This window comes from Camelus dromedarius, chromosome 21 (assembly GCF_036321535.1).
Source record: "Camelus dromedarius isolate mCamDro1 chromosome 21, mCamDro1.pat, whole genome shotgun sequence".
NCBI lineage: Eukaryota > Metazoa > Chordata > Mammalia > Artiodactyla > Camelidae > Camelus > Camelus dromedarius.
The window spans coordinates 10847812-10861383 of record NC_087456.1 but is presented as its reverse complement, the minus strand read 5'-3'; the positions used below and the strand labels follow the sequence as shown (position 1 = coordinate 10861383).

Sequence of the window (13572 nt, the reverse complement as noted above, 5' to 3'; positions counted from 1 at the left end):
TTTAGAGTACCAAAAGTTTAAATTCTTTTGAATATGGAAAATAGTACTTCTTAAGTTTGTACTTATAAATCTTTGTTGCTGGAAATAAAATAAACAAGGGAATGAAACGTGAAAAATACCTAAATTCAAAGGTTTTGGGAAACAATACAATAACTACCTAATAAAAAAGAATTAAAAATCAACAAAATACTATTGCCAAATAGAAAATGATTTTGTTAAACAGAATGACAATACTGATATGAATTATGACAAATTCACATTAAATGAAAGACCGAGCTAGCTTCCAGCTAAAGATATTATGATCATTTTAAAGCTTTTTAGTTTCATTTCTGATTTATAAGCCTTAATGGAGATTATTTTTAAATGTTTGTATTTGTCTGTAGTCTATTTTCTTTGGATGTCACATTCGATTTAGAATTAAAGAACATATGACCCAAACATTTTGATAGCAATATTTTATAGCACATTTAAGTAAGATTACTTTTAAACTAGAGATCTTAATAACATCTACATATATCCACTTGATATTTGCTTATGTAACCAACATTACTTTATTTTGTGTAACAGTCATATTAACATTTATTTGTCAATGATAAGAATTCAGGCTGATTTTTGTGTATCGTCATCAGAGAAGAAAGATGCTTACCCACTGCAAATGAGTACTAAAATGTAGAGATTTCTTACAGAAAGGTGAAGAAAAGTAACTTGTAACCCACACAAAAATTTATTCTCTGGAAAATTAAACTGCCATTAAAATCTCCTTGGATTAATAATTTTAACAGTTTTTACTTTGTTTACACAGAGGTCAGCAATTTCTTTATGTAAGACAATTATACAAAAGGGAAAAGGCACCGAGACAATCGGTGTATAGATAGTAGAAAAGTAGATATGAGAATAAAATGCAACATACAGCACATCTTCAGTTACATGAAAATGGTTAGATATATGCTCATTCTATAAAATGGGTTGTTTCACACACACATCTGTTAATAGTTTTGATCCAAAATGCAAATTAATATGTGACAGTAATACAACACTGTTGAGAACCATACAGACACTGTATTAGTAAGATCCATTAATGGTGTAGAGTCACATGAAAACATGTTGAAGACAATTTAATACCAAGGGAAACATTAATCAGCAGTGCATTTCTTCAGGTTGTTGAATAGTTTTGCTCACAGAGCATTTAAACTTCATCACACTGTTATATCCATTATTAGAAAAATAAGTAAGAAAGCTCTGTAGGAACTATACTGTTAAGGAAGCTTCTTGCCGAAAGAAAGAAAAGAAAGAAAAGAAAGGAAAGAAAGGAAAGCAAGAAAGCAAGAAAGAAAGAAAGAGAAAGAAAGAAAGGAAGGAAGGAAGAAAGAAAGAGAAAAAGGAAAGAAAGAAAGGAAACAGGAAGAAAGAAATGAAAGAAACAGGAGAAAGGAAAGAAGCAAAATAAGGGAATAATGAATAAAAGATTCCACTAACCATTTTTTTCCATAAAAATTACATTATTTTGAGAAATAAAACACAATGAAAGCGTTCTGAATAGTGATGAACATCATGAGTTTTAGGAAAAGAACAGATGCCAACATTTATCAAGACCTTTAAAACTCATATAATAACTATTCATCATCAAGAGCAATTAAACTGAAAAGTAGTATTAATACACTTCCTTATTTCAAAATTCTAGAAAAAATCCAGCCAAATTTTGGCTATCTCCTCTATGACAGCTTTAAAGATTCCTCAAAATTGTTGCCACTATATTATTTTCACCACAAAACCAAAAGTTGTTTCAATAAAATTATGTATAGCATTATAAATTAATTTTCTGATGCAATCTACCACTAGAAATTTTTTCTTAGCAAATTAAAAGTAATATTTATAATTTCAAAATACTGTTGGAAATGTCACCATTATGTCCTAGTTTGTGCTTCAAATAATAGTTTAAATATACTTAAATACCAACAGAGACAAGTTTTATGTAAAAGTTACTCTGGTCTCCCCTCACAAAACCAATGTGACATAATTATAGAATGTTGTAAATAGTCTCCATTTTATGCAAAAAGACTGCCCCAAACAAAATCAAGCACCCTCCCTCCTAAAGCCTTCCTGTAACTACCTACTTCAGTTTTTCTTTTTTAATGAAATTGCCCAGTTAAGTCAACAGTTAATAACTTTAAAACCAGGATTTTTTTTTAAAGGCTTTCTCATAAAATTTAAGCTGAAAAGAATGCACAAGCTAGAGGGGGAAGAGAGAAGACCAAAAGGAGATAATTCAGGACATAATAATCAAAATCTCATTTCTAAGACGTTGGTTTCGATGCCATTATGACTGAAATCACACTTCGGTATTACTGGTGCCGTCCTACACCAGGGCTCTGAGATATTGATCCTTTATTCTGGGGGGCTTTTCTTCTATCGGTGCTTAGGTATTACTTTCATCAACATTAATGGGGGTTCTGAACAGGAATCACTGGTGAGGACTGACCCTGAAGGCATAAAAGGTTTGGCTGTTGCTCAAAATAATTTCATCTGGACGAGGTGAGCACACTCAGAAACTGACAAATGAAGTGCTGGGAAGAGGGTCACAGCCTTCAACCAGATGTAAAAGGCAAGAGAGACAATAAATCTCAGAGATAAGAGAAAATCCCTATTTTCTCATCAAACACAATACTCATATTTAATGTGAACTGCTTAGGTTTATGGAAATGAGCATTCTAGCAATATCTGAATACATAAACAAATTTCAGAGAATTATTTTTTCAGTGTATAATAGAGTATTATAGTTCACTGTTGGGTATTCATTTTAAACACAATAAGTGTCAGGTGAGAGATCACGTGTTAAAGGAAGAAACAGAAAGGTGTTAGGTTTTTCTTTTTAAAACAGTCTTGAATATTTAAAAGACAAACTCAAATATCAAATAGCATCAGAATAATAAAAAAGGGTGAATAAGGGCCCTGAAATAATAGGACAATTTGAGATACAGACTGTCAAAATGACACTGAAATGTCAAAAACCTTGCAAAACTATTGCCACATCAATGACTTTGTTCTTGTAATTAATTTTTTAGAAATTTTTATGTACTAAGGGGTTGAAATTCTACGATAATATTATGCTAAATTTTTGTTAGATTAATAAGCAAATTTCCTTCTTTGCTCTCAACCCATACAACAGGACAGGAGGGATCTTCACACTGTTCAAGTGACGTGCACAGCAGCAACAATGACAGGAGCGGCAGCAAACCTTTACTGAGGGGGGCCACGCTCTCTCTAAGTCTCTGAGAAAACCCATCTGGTCCTCCCTACTGCTCCGTCCATGTGACTAAGAAAAAAGTCAAGGTATCACTTTTTGATAGGAATGATTCAGCTTTGATGAACTCTGGAATCTAGTGTGAATGTATACGAGTAAGAGTGGGGAAAAAGTCAGGGAGGAAGAAAGAAGAAAAACGTGAAGAAAAGAAAAACGTTAAGAAAGATACATACTTGTCTAAACAGGGAGAGAATAAAGCAAGATTCTTACATTCATTTTTGATAATGGACTAATATTCAAGTTTCTCAAACTCCTTCATCTTAAGATTATATTAATGAGATCTCAAGCTATAACCAGACCAAACACAGTGAAGCAGCAGGAGTCACAAAACAGCCTAATTTGAAGCCATATTATTTCAAATATTCAAATAACTTCATTTTACAGTGGGTCAATCACAGATCTTTGTTGGGAAAAATTCTTTCAAAATGTAAAACACATACATGCAAAATATTACACCAGAGAAAGAAGTATGACTGCATTTGAAACAGGGGAAAATAGAAACTCAGATAAACCAAATACACAGCATTTATTTTAAGAGAAAGAAGAGGACTTGAGGTTGCTGTATTAACTTGCTATCCAAAATAAAAGATTTAAGAAAGATCAAAGCAATGAGAGAAACAGAGATCAGAGCAGAGGTGACAGAAACGTTGCTGTTCCTGAGGAAGAATCGAGGAATGAGGTTCATCTGATGAGTGTAATGACAATGAAGTCATTTAGGATGAAGATAACAGGCAAGAGAGCTCACTGTACACAAGAATGAAAAGTGCCACCACTCACGGAGGACACTACACATTTACTTAAATGTCGGCCTTACTTCATTTAGAATACTGACAGAGATGTACTAGGTAAGTACGTCCTCAGACTCTCTCTGCCTTGTATCTATCATTGTAAAGACAGTTTGGAGGGAAATAATTGAACAATAAACTGAAGGAATTTTCAGGAATCATAAAATTAACGTAACAGAATTTATTATACCACAGGATACTTTGAAAAAGTTATGTCGAACGTGAATGCACAGGAACTCATAATTAAATATCACTTTCATTTTTTCATTGAATATCTTTCTTTTTAAGGAAGTACAAGTAAAAAACTCAATAGCACTAATCCTAGTCTTATTCTTGCTCTTATTTATCACTATCACACTGCAAGATCTAACCTATGGGCACTGAAACGTTGCTACCAATGATTCTATATAATGAGCTCAATAGTCTAGACCAAGACATCTCAGAAAGAATTTCCTGGGGAGCTTAATAAAATGTAGATTCTTGGGCTCCACTCCAGACCAAATGAAACAGACTCTCTGGAGGTGGGGCTTTGGAATACAAATTAAGCTCTCAGAATAACTCTTAAACCCACTGTAGTTTGGAACCACTGTTTTAAATTTTGCCCTTGTAGAGAACATGCTCCTTGACGGGAGTATAATCTGTATTTGTTAAGACCCAACTCAGGAGTTATTTTCTCTAGGAAGACTTCTCTGAACCCCATGTTGGATTTCTCTATTAAACATATCATTCTGGGGCTATCTTCCCACTGTAGAAGCAAGCTCCATGAGGGCAAAGACGTGGTCTATCCAATTTATTATCTCTGCATTCGTAGCACTTAGAAAAACATATGGTACACAGTAGGTACTCTAATAAGTATATATGAAATGAAGAAATAAATCCATGCATAAGATTCACAAATACTGAGACATATAACAGTATTACTGATTTCTTCCATAGAGAATTTAGCTCAATTCAATATCTATAGTGTGCCGACTATGAGCAAGGGGCACATAAAGATAATAAGAAAAAACATTAAGTACTACCGAGGGGAAAGAGAGACGTACGTAGTAAAGTTAGCTGTAATCCGTTAAACTTTAACAAAGGGTATAGAAGAAACATAAATTGCAATGAGAGCACAGAGGAAGACAAGAGCCTTTCCTCTTACCACTGGTATGGGCAAGATATGTGCTCATGAGTACAGGCTATTCACTTCATAGAGTTCAAAGGTGATCGTGTACAGGTAAAGTATCTTGGATTCCCAGTAGTGGACAAGGAGCAGAATAAAGTGATTAATACACTTTCAGAATATAACTTAAGTATGGGCTGTACTGGCAGAGTAAATTAATCCCCAAGTCTTCGAAAATATGTCTTCCACAAAGTATGACACAAAAGTACCATCTGTGTCCCGAGAAGGAAAATAAGCGTCTTCTTTTCTTTTTTGTCTTCTATTTCTCTTTCTCAAGCTCTGTTTGGTTTTTGGGTTTTTCTGTTTGTTCGTTTTTTTCCTTCTCTTTTTCTAGTTCTGGCATCCAATTAAAATAGAGGGGATTACTGATGAGTAATGTTGTCCTGCTTTTTATTGCAACTAGTAAAGGAGAACATAACTGCAACATGCATAATCTAGGCTTTAGAGTAATTTATATATGGGCTCTTAGCCCCAGTTCTTTTACTTCCTTCTTAGATACGTTCTTGGGCAAGTCGGCTTAATCTCTATCCTGCAGTTTCTTCATCTATAAAATGTTGACAATACTATCGTTGTGAGGATCAAAATAATAAACTATTGTGCTAGATCTTAGTAAATTGTATTTTGTGATATTTAGTTACCACCATCATTATTACACTGTCTGGTGGACACAGATGATGTTTCAAAGTTGATTTTAAAAAAAATGCTTCATAGCATGTTAAATAAACCTTGTGCTCAATACTGAGTTTGCTTGGTGACGATGATACTGATGGCTACCTCCAGTGTGGACCACGGGTGAACTGGGGACAGCAAACAGGAAAAAAAAAAAGTGAAAACTTTTGAATAGTAACTACCAATGTGAAATAGCATAATAGCTATCAATGAGAAAAATCTCTATGAGTTGACTATCTAGCCTATGCAGGCAAATGGCAATTTTATGCAAGTGGATTTGTGTAATTTCTACGCATATCTGGTTAGAGACCTCAAAAAAATTTTTGGTGGGTGACTAGTGTTCTCATTTCATGTAAAACGTACACCTTCAAATAGCCTCTCAGTTCATTTGGAAAACTATGACATCATTTGGTCTCCATCTTTATCTTAGAGAATACCCTCAATTCTGTGAACTCTTGCCCTATTATTATCTTACTTTGCAATCACTGATTATGCTTCTTATTCACTTGGTAAGTAAAATGAAAATGATGATGGTATCAAGAAAATGGTTTCACATACAGCCCCGGGGCTTCTGAACTGGGCTGGATGAAAGTGTCCTACCAGGCCCTATACTTAAACACGTACATAGTAATAAGGGTAATTTAGATATTTTCTCATTGGTTTTTCTTTTTTTTAAATTGTGATCCAATTAATTAGATTTGTCACTGAATACAACATTATCAAGGATTCACTGAATGCACAGTAAGAAAATATGCAAAGAGAGTTCACGTAAAATGTGGAGAGTACAGAAGATAGAAGATTATAGAAGAAAACTTCTTAAAGGTAAGAGGATATACTAAGCACATTCTTTACTGATTTGAAAGACACTTTGTTTCCTGGGCAGTAATAAACAACTACATTTTGCAGCTCATTTGGGAGACGAATAAAGCCTATAGTTCCACGTTCAGGAGCACCCCTGAACACCAGCCGATTGCCATATTTGGACTATCTCATTTTATTATAAAACTTTGGGGATTTTAAAAGAACAACAGGAAAGTGGGTTGTCTTTCTCGAGTTTCTGAGACAACACCTGCTGCCCACCAGTGGGCCCCTATTTGCTTTAATTGCTAAGATATAAGATTTTTGCCTTTGAGCTTTCATGCAAATTCAAGCACACAGACAAGCAACAGTACTGTCTTGCACATTAGATTCAGTAGAGTGAAGTGGGTCTCTTGAGCCCTATTTAATCTTTTTCTAAAAGAACAGACAAATTTGGAGGAGTAATTACTCTAGGTTGTGTCAATCCAAAGGATAAAAAGATACATATTTTGCTGTGTGTGGAAGAGAATGGCAGCAGATAGCACCCAAAACCAAACACAATTCCTAGTAAATATACAGAGGAGAAAAATAATCCATAAACTTGATAAATGCTTTTCTACTTAGTTATCTGAAAAAGCCAGGGCACGTTCACCTTTACAAATACATACGTATATGTGTGTACATGTGTGTGTATATATATAAATGTTGTGTGTGTAGGCATCTGTGTGTGTGTATACAGATACACATACACATACTTCATAATCTTTGAGGACTTGGCAGCTAGGGTGGAGGTAGGGTCCTTCTTGGAATTTTAAAAAAATGGTTGATTAATTTTAGGCCATACTGGATTCGATGCTTATACCAGATAAACCCCTAAGGACATATACCCAAGCGCACACACACAATTCTGGGCATAGTCTGAAGAAAGACACATTTAACAAATGACGGCTAGTTAGTTCTTTTCCTCAGTGAAGGAGAAAGCACCAGGCTGGCCTCACAATGTGTTTGATTAGGCTTTGTCACAGCTACAAATACGACTGATAACACTTTTTATTATTAGGACGATCTCAGTGTTAGCAATGCAGTTAGTTGTTTCAAAGCCAGAAAAGACACTTGCAGCTTTGAATGCCTAAATCCAATGTCTCAGTAAAATCTACACCCTCCCTTCAAATCTCCTGCCTTATCTGTTGCTGAAAATACTTTCATGAGATATTTTGCCATTTGATTCATGTTTTACCTTTATGACTTAATTCACTTACAAAACCCTGGAAGATGCTCATTAATGTAATAATAAAAGAATGGATTTTTCCCTTTACTGCAACTCTGTAATACACATAAACCTCATGTCACCTGATACAGCTTTTGTATTTTATCATACAACTCATATATATGAATGCACAGAGCTGCCATTTTTTTAAAGTAAAAAATAATAGGAGTTCACTGTCTTTTTGGATTTCTTTTAAGGCCTTTCAGTACAGCCAAGCTGAAGTATTAATATCTATGCAAGGTTTTGTTATTATAGTAATAACAAGTTCTAGCTTACAATAATATGGAGTACTTAGATGGGACTAGGAACAATGATATACTGCTTTTTAGTAACTGGTAAATAGTATGTTCTTGTCTACTTTAACTAGAAATTAGAAAGAGAAAAGAAGTATTTTTTCATATATACAAAACATTCTATTTAATAAAGTATATGCGTAAAATTATATATTGGGTAAGAAGCAAAATTAAAAAGAAAACAGCTTATAATATTCCTGATAATCAGAGTTCCTGCATATAAAAACAAGTGCCTTGCCGTTTTAAAAAATTAGCACATTATACAACGTTTACATACTTCAGAGGAAATAAAGATCTTGTGACACTGTTCTGAGGAATCTAATCTTTATATTTATAAAAATTGAAGGCCTAATTTTGCAAATACAACTTTCAAGCTGTATGAGCAAATTTAACTTACATGAAAGGCACAGGATGACATCACGTTGAAGAACGTATCTGTAAATTTCATAAAATCTAGTCACAAGTCACTAGAAACTTCATAAGGAATCTCAGAACGGTTTTTTAACATGATGTTCTGATTCAAACTTAGAACTGCAGAGTCTTTATATCACAAATACAAATTGAAGTAAGAGTGAAGAAGAGAGTTTCCTATTTGAATGGTACCTGCTTTATGCAGTGTTGGTTACTGAATACTCAGAGCAGATAATTAAAATTTTAACTTGAATTGTTTTCAATTTTCAACAGCTCATTTACTGTATCTTTTAGTTTGTAAAAAACATATTTTCACGTTACTACAATTTTAAAGAGTCAATCATTGAAAGAGATTTTAAAGTAAAGTCCTGCTCTATTAGCTTCCTACATTGGAATACAAGAATACAGGAAGTGCTTTCAACAGAAAGTTACATAGTTCTACAGTACAACCTGTCTAGAAGACTTGCAAGGGACCAGTCCAGTGACTTGGTCTCTTTGGATCAGGCAAAAGCAGAGGCAATTGAAGAAATGAGCTTTTTTTTTTTTTTTAAGTAACACATAAAAAATTCCTTTATGAAAATGAATACTTGCACTCAGATTTAGTGCTATTGAGAAGAACTGAGGCACCACGAAACTAAGTGCACAAAGGGAAAATATCTGAAATAAAACAGTTTTCAATGTGACTGAAACCCTTCACCATTCGGTACAACTTATGACAGAGTTGGAGAACTGCCTTCTCATATTAAGGAACATCACACACACCTGGGAGGAGCCAGTCAAAATATGTTTTGTAGATAATATGTAGGGTGATGCTAAAATTGTGTTGCAACTAAAAATTCTGATTTTCAAAATCATTTATTATTTTGATTTTCCATGAAATTACTGGCTCTCTTGCTAAAGCAAAATTAACTTCAAACTAAAAGGATGTTCTTAAAGCTCTGGAGGATTGTTAGTTTAACAAAGATGATAAGAGTTTCTCATTTTCCCAAACAAGCTCTACTAGAGACACATCTTTTCTTCATTTACGACAGTATTAGATGTTCTTTCCACAGAATTTAAAGCATTTTGGTGGAATGTTAAAGATGGTTCTTCAAAGAATAACTCTTCTAAATAGTGACTAGGTAAAAACAGTAATGTTGTGGTCAGAAATAACGCTGTCTTCAACTGTAATTGCTCATTTATCCTAGTCATCATGACTCTAGCAACGCATGCCATCTACATACTTGCTGTCCTTTTGACTCTTTCATTTCGGTCCAGTGATTGAGTTCCTCTTCTCCAGAGCTGTTCAGACCTAAAGAAATCCAGCCTATCATCTCTTTTCTTTTCATGCTGCGTTTGTTATACACAGACAGTATGAGTGTCACATCAGAGAGCTGAAATAGGGCCACTTGAAAGACAAAAGTTTCCTTGTATACTGGATTTGGCTGCCCTCTGCGGATGGATGTCTTGCATTTGGACATCTCTTGACCCATGGAATTCAGTAGAGTTAATTTAACATATGTATCTACAGAGAAAAACAACAACACACCACAAACATCATCTGAAACAAACTCAAAACATCTTTCTTGTGACACTTGCTGAGAAGATTAAGTATTATTACTTTATAAGGATATGGTGTATACCATGTTCGGTGGAAATTCAACTAATTCCATTTTGATGTAGATGACTATAAAATCTGACAAGTACAGAGAATGCTAAGTAGATATAAAATCTTTTGGGGGTAATAATATCTTAACCTCGCTATTTCTACATTATAATTAGAATTTAAAGGTATACCTCATAATCCTTCCTCCCCCCTTCCAGCCCCATCCTTGACCTCCCACTACCCGCCCTGCCCACCCCCACCCATTTGGCTTCACTAAGCAGGACATCATAGCATTAATAAACACTTAGCAAGCTCAATTAGCCACAACACTGTAAAGCATTCCATTGTGTTTTCAGAGAGTTAAGAATAAACAAACAAACAGAAATGAAGGCAAATGGTAAGGAGGAAAAGAGGAAGACAAGAATGCAAAGATGACATCAAAACAGCTTAGGATGAAATGTCAAAAAAATCTCTGCATGGATGTGGTTTTTAAATATGTTTTAAAAACATTTAAGGGCCAAAATGAAGCCAAATGCACTAAGGGCTCAAAGTTTAGCAAATCTAGTAAAACTTTCTCGTGGTTTCATGCAACAGTACATTTAATGTGCTTTTTGGATAGTTTAAAAAAATACTATAAGATTCCTTTTTGGCAAAATTTAATATGAACTTTAAAAAAATGGTATCTAAACTACTTTCATGAATTATAAAAAAAATTAATGTGATGTTTAGTGTACAAAGTGAAACATAACAGTTCATTGCCTGATTACTTGGGAGATAAACCCTCTTTTCAAACAACTGTGTTTTCAAGTTCTTTAGACTCATGCAAATGATCTTCAGCATGTAGATCCATCATGTGTACTTCATATCAAAATTTCAATTCATTTCAATGAAAATTGCAATATTTCTCATGAAATAGCTATTCCTATTTCTAGGAATCAAATATAACAAAATGATAAGAACTTTAATTTAAAAAATTTTGCTAATTTTATACATACTCTGAATACCATCATCCATAATCAGAGATAAATTCTAAGTTTTATTTAAAGTACCACAGATAATAAATGTGCATTTTTTGGAAATCAACATGGTGGACAGCTTCACTGCTGGCAAGTTTTAGGGTATTTTGTTTTTGCATGAAAAGACAACATCCAATTAGCCTCTACAGGAACTCACCTCGGATTATATAAACCTGTCCACCTATCAAGTGTTTTAGACAACAGAACAGTCCATCTGACAACAGGGGGTGGAAGGCAGTAAAAGAAATAATGACCAGATGTCAATTGTTGGGTGAAAGAGGGTCAAAGGTTAGAGTTAAAGAGGAAATACTGTTCACTGGAGTGGAAGAACACAAAACTTCAGCATTTTAATTCAGGTAGAGGGTTGAACAAAGGGTTTGTTGGGTAAATTTCATGGAATGAGAAGTTTTAAGGTCATTGTGTAATCTTAAACAAAAATTACACTGTTTTAAAGGGAGACATCTTTATAATGATATCCTCTTGGTCTAAAGCACATTGAACATAGAATCATGCAAATTATCAGACCATAAAAGACTGAATAAAAGTCACTGTAGGATCATTATTATTATTTTGCTGAATTTTTAAGTTTATCCATGCGATATTTAACATCCAAACACTTTTATTCCTCCCAATGTAATATAAAATTAAATTATGCAAAATAAAATAGAACTATCAAAATATTTGTTCTTGAATGTTGCCACTGTTTCTTTGGATAAAAGCTGGATTAGTCAGTCGATAACGCAGTTCAAAGCTTAGAACCTATGTATATATGAAGGGTCACAATCTTATATAATATACACAATAGACAAACTGATAAAACTGTCTCATATTTTACTTTATAAATACTCCACTTCACATAATAAATTTGAATGTTGACTTATATTTACCAGCTAGCTACCTCCCAGCTAATACCATTAACCATCCTAATACTGAAGATCTAATTCTTACAGAATGGAAATTGCTATAACCTTCTCTTTAACCTGAACGATCACTCTCTGTTGTGGATGCAAATCTCTCTTAACCTGTGTTATTATCCACCCCTGCCTCCACCCGCCTTCCCCTTCATTTTAGTTCTGGTTACTGTTTCTGCTTCTATCAGAGTAGGTTCAGCGAGGGCAGAAAGGCAAATCAAATTTATCACTTTCGCATTCCAAGTCAAAGGTCGGTCAAAAATTAAACTATTAGCTAAAGTTAGAAAGGCAAACTAACAGCCTGTGGCTAAATGTAACCCCAAATAATATTATCTGTTACACTGTTCAAAAATTTTGTATCTGAATGTCTTAAGGCAGGTTGTGCACTCTTGTATTTGTCACAGTCCTCACCATGTTACTTATCTTTCATCTACAAATTCTGCTCATTTAAGTTTCTTTCCAGGCCACCTGAGTTTGCATTCCTAGCGTGAATTAATGAAGATAACAAGAATCATACTCCCAAAGCTGTTTAGTAATTGCTTCTTTCTTCCCTCTGAAATTTTCCTTCTCAAAGGAAAACCAAATTTGGGCAAACCAAATATATTTTTATGATTCTTCACTGTGATTGAAAAAAGAATTTTAGGACATTTAGAAGTAATGTTAATTCAAGGGTGGAAAAAGTTTCCTGTCCTTCACTAATTATTTAATACTTGGAGTAAAACATTGCTTTAAGCCAGTCCGTGAGAAATATTTAAACAAATTTAAGGTAGCTATTATTATTCAAGATTTCCTTACACATTTTTAGTTTAGAGCATTAATAGCTTTAATTTTAGAGAAGTATGAAGAGGCTGCTACTTTCTCAGTTTATTTCTACAGATAACAATTTTGGAGGTATACTAGGTGACAGTTTCTCTGTGCATAACCCACCCCCCGCCCCGTGAGCTGGGAGAGAGAGAGGAGAGCGAAGGGGGAAACTGGCACGTAGACAGGGCAGAGGGGTGTCTAGCTTTCCCTTCCCAGCACCTAGCGTAAGGATCAGACTATTCCTTATTCTGTCCGTCCTGGTAAGAGCGAAGCACATTCCATTAAAGAAAACACTGCTGGCAGCACTGATTTATAATTTTAAAGGAGGAAAAACATGAAGAAACAGTTTCTTCTTAAATTATTAGGGGAGAAAAGAAGGAAAAATATCGAAGTATATTCATTGGTCCCTAGTACTGCATGCAGACAGAAAACACAACATCAATCTTCAGTTAACAACAATGGCTGTACACGTTCCTGATCATATTTGTGGAGTATTATTAACTTAAAAAAAAAAAAACCCTGTAACTTTTTCTGGCATTAGAAGATAATGGCTAAGACAGGGCTAAT

At 34.2% G+C, this 13572-nt stretch overlaps 1 protein-coding gene across 4 annotated transcripts in view; it reads right to left on the bottom strand.

Annotated features, from left to right (window-relative positions):
• Positions 1–8882: 8882 nt before the first annotated feature.
• SYT14 (synaptotagmin 14) overlaps positions 8883–13572 on the bottom strand; it is a 138727-nt gene continuing 134037 nt past the window's right edge. For 2 of the 4 annotated variants that reach the window (XM_010992146.3, XM_064477155.1), the window contains 2 exons: positions 11448–11504; positions 8883–10193 (listed from right to left, as the gene is read on the bottom strand). In XM_010992146.3, the coding sequence (XP_010990448.2) occupies positions 9880–10193; positions 11448–11504 (371 nt within the window). In that variant the 3' untranslated portion in view covers positions 8883–9879. The remainder of the gene's footprint in view (positions 10194–11447; positions 11505–13572) is intronic. The other 2 variants (XM_010992147.3, XM_064477156.1) reach the window with 1 other exon arrangement.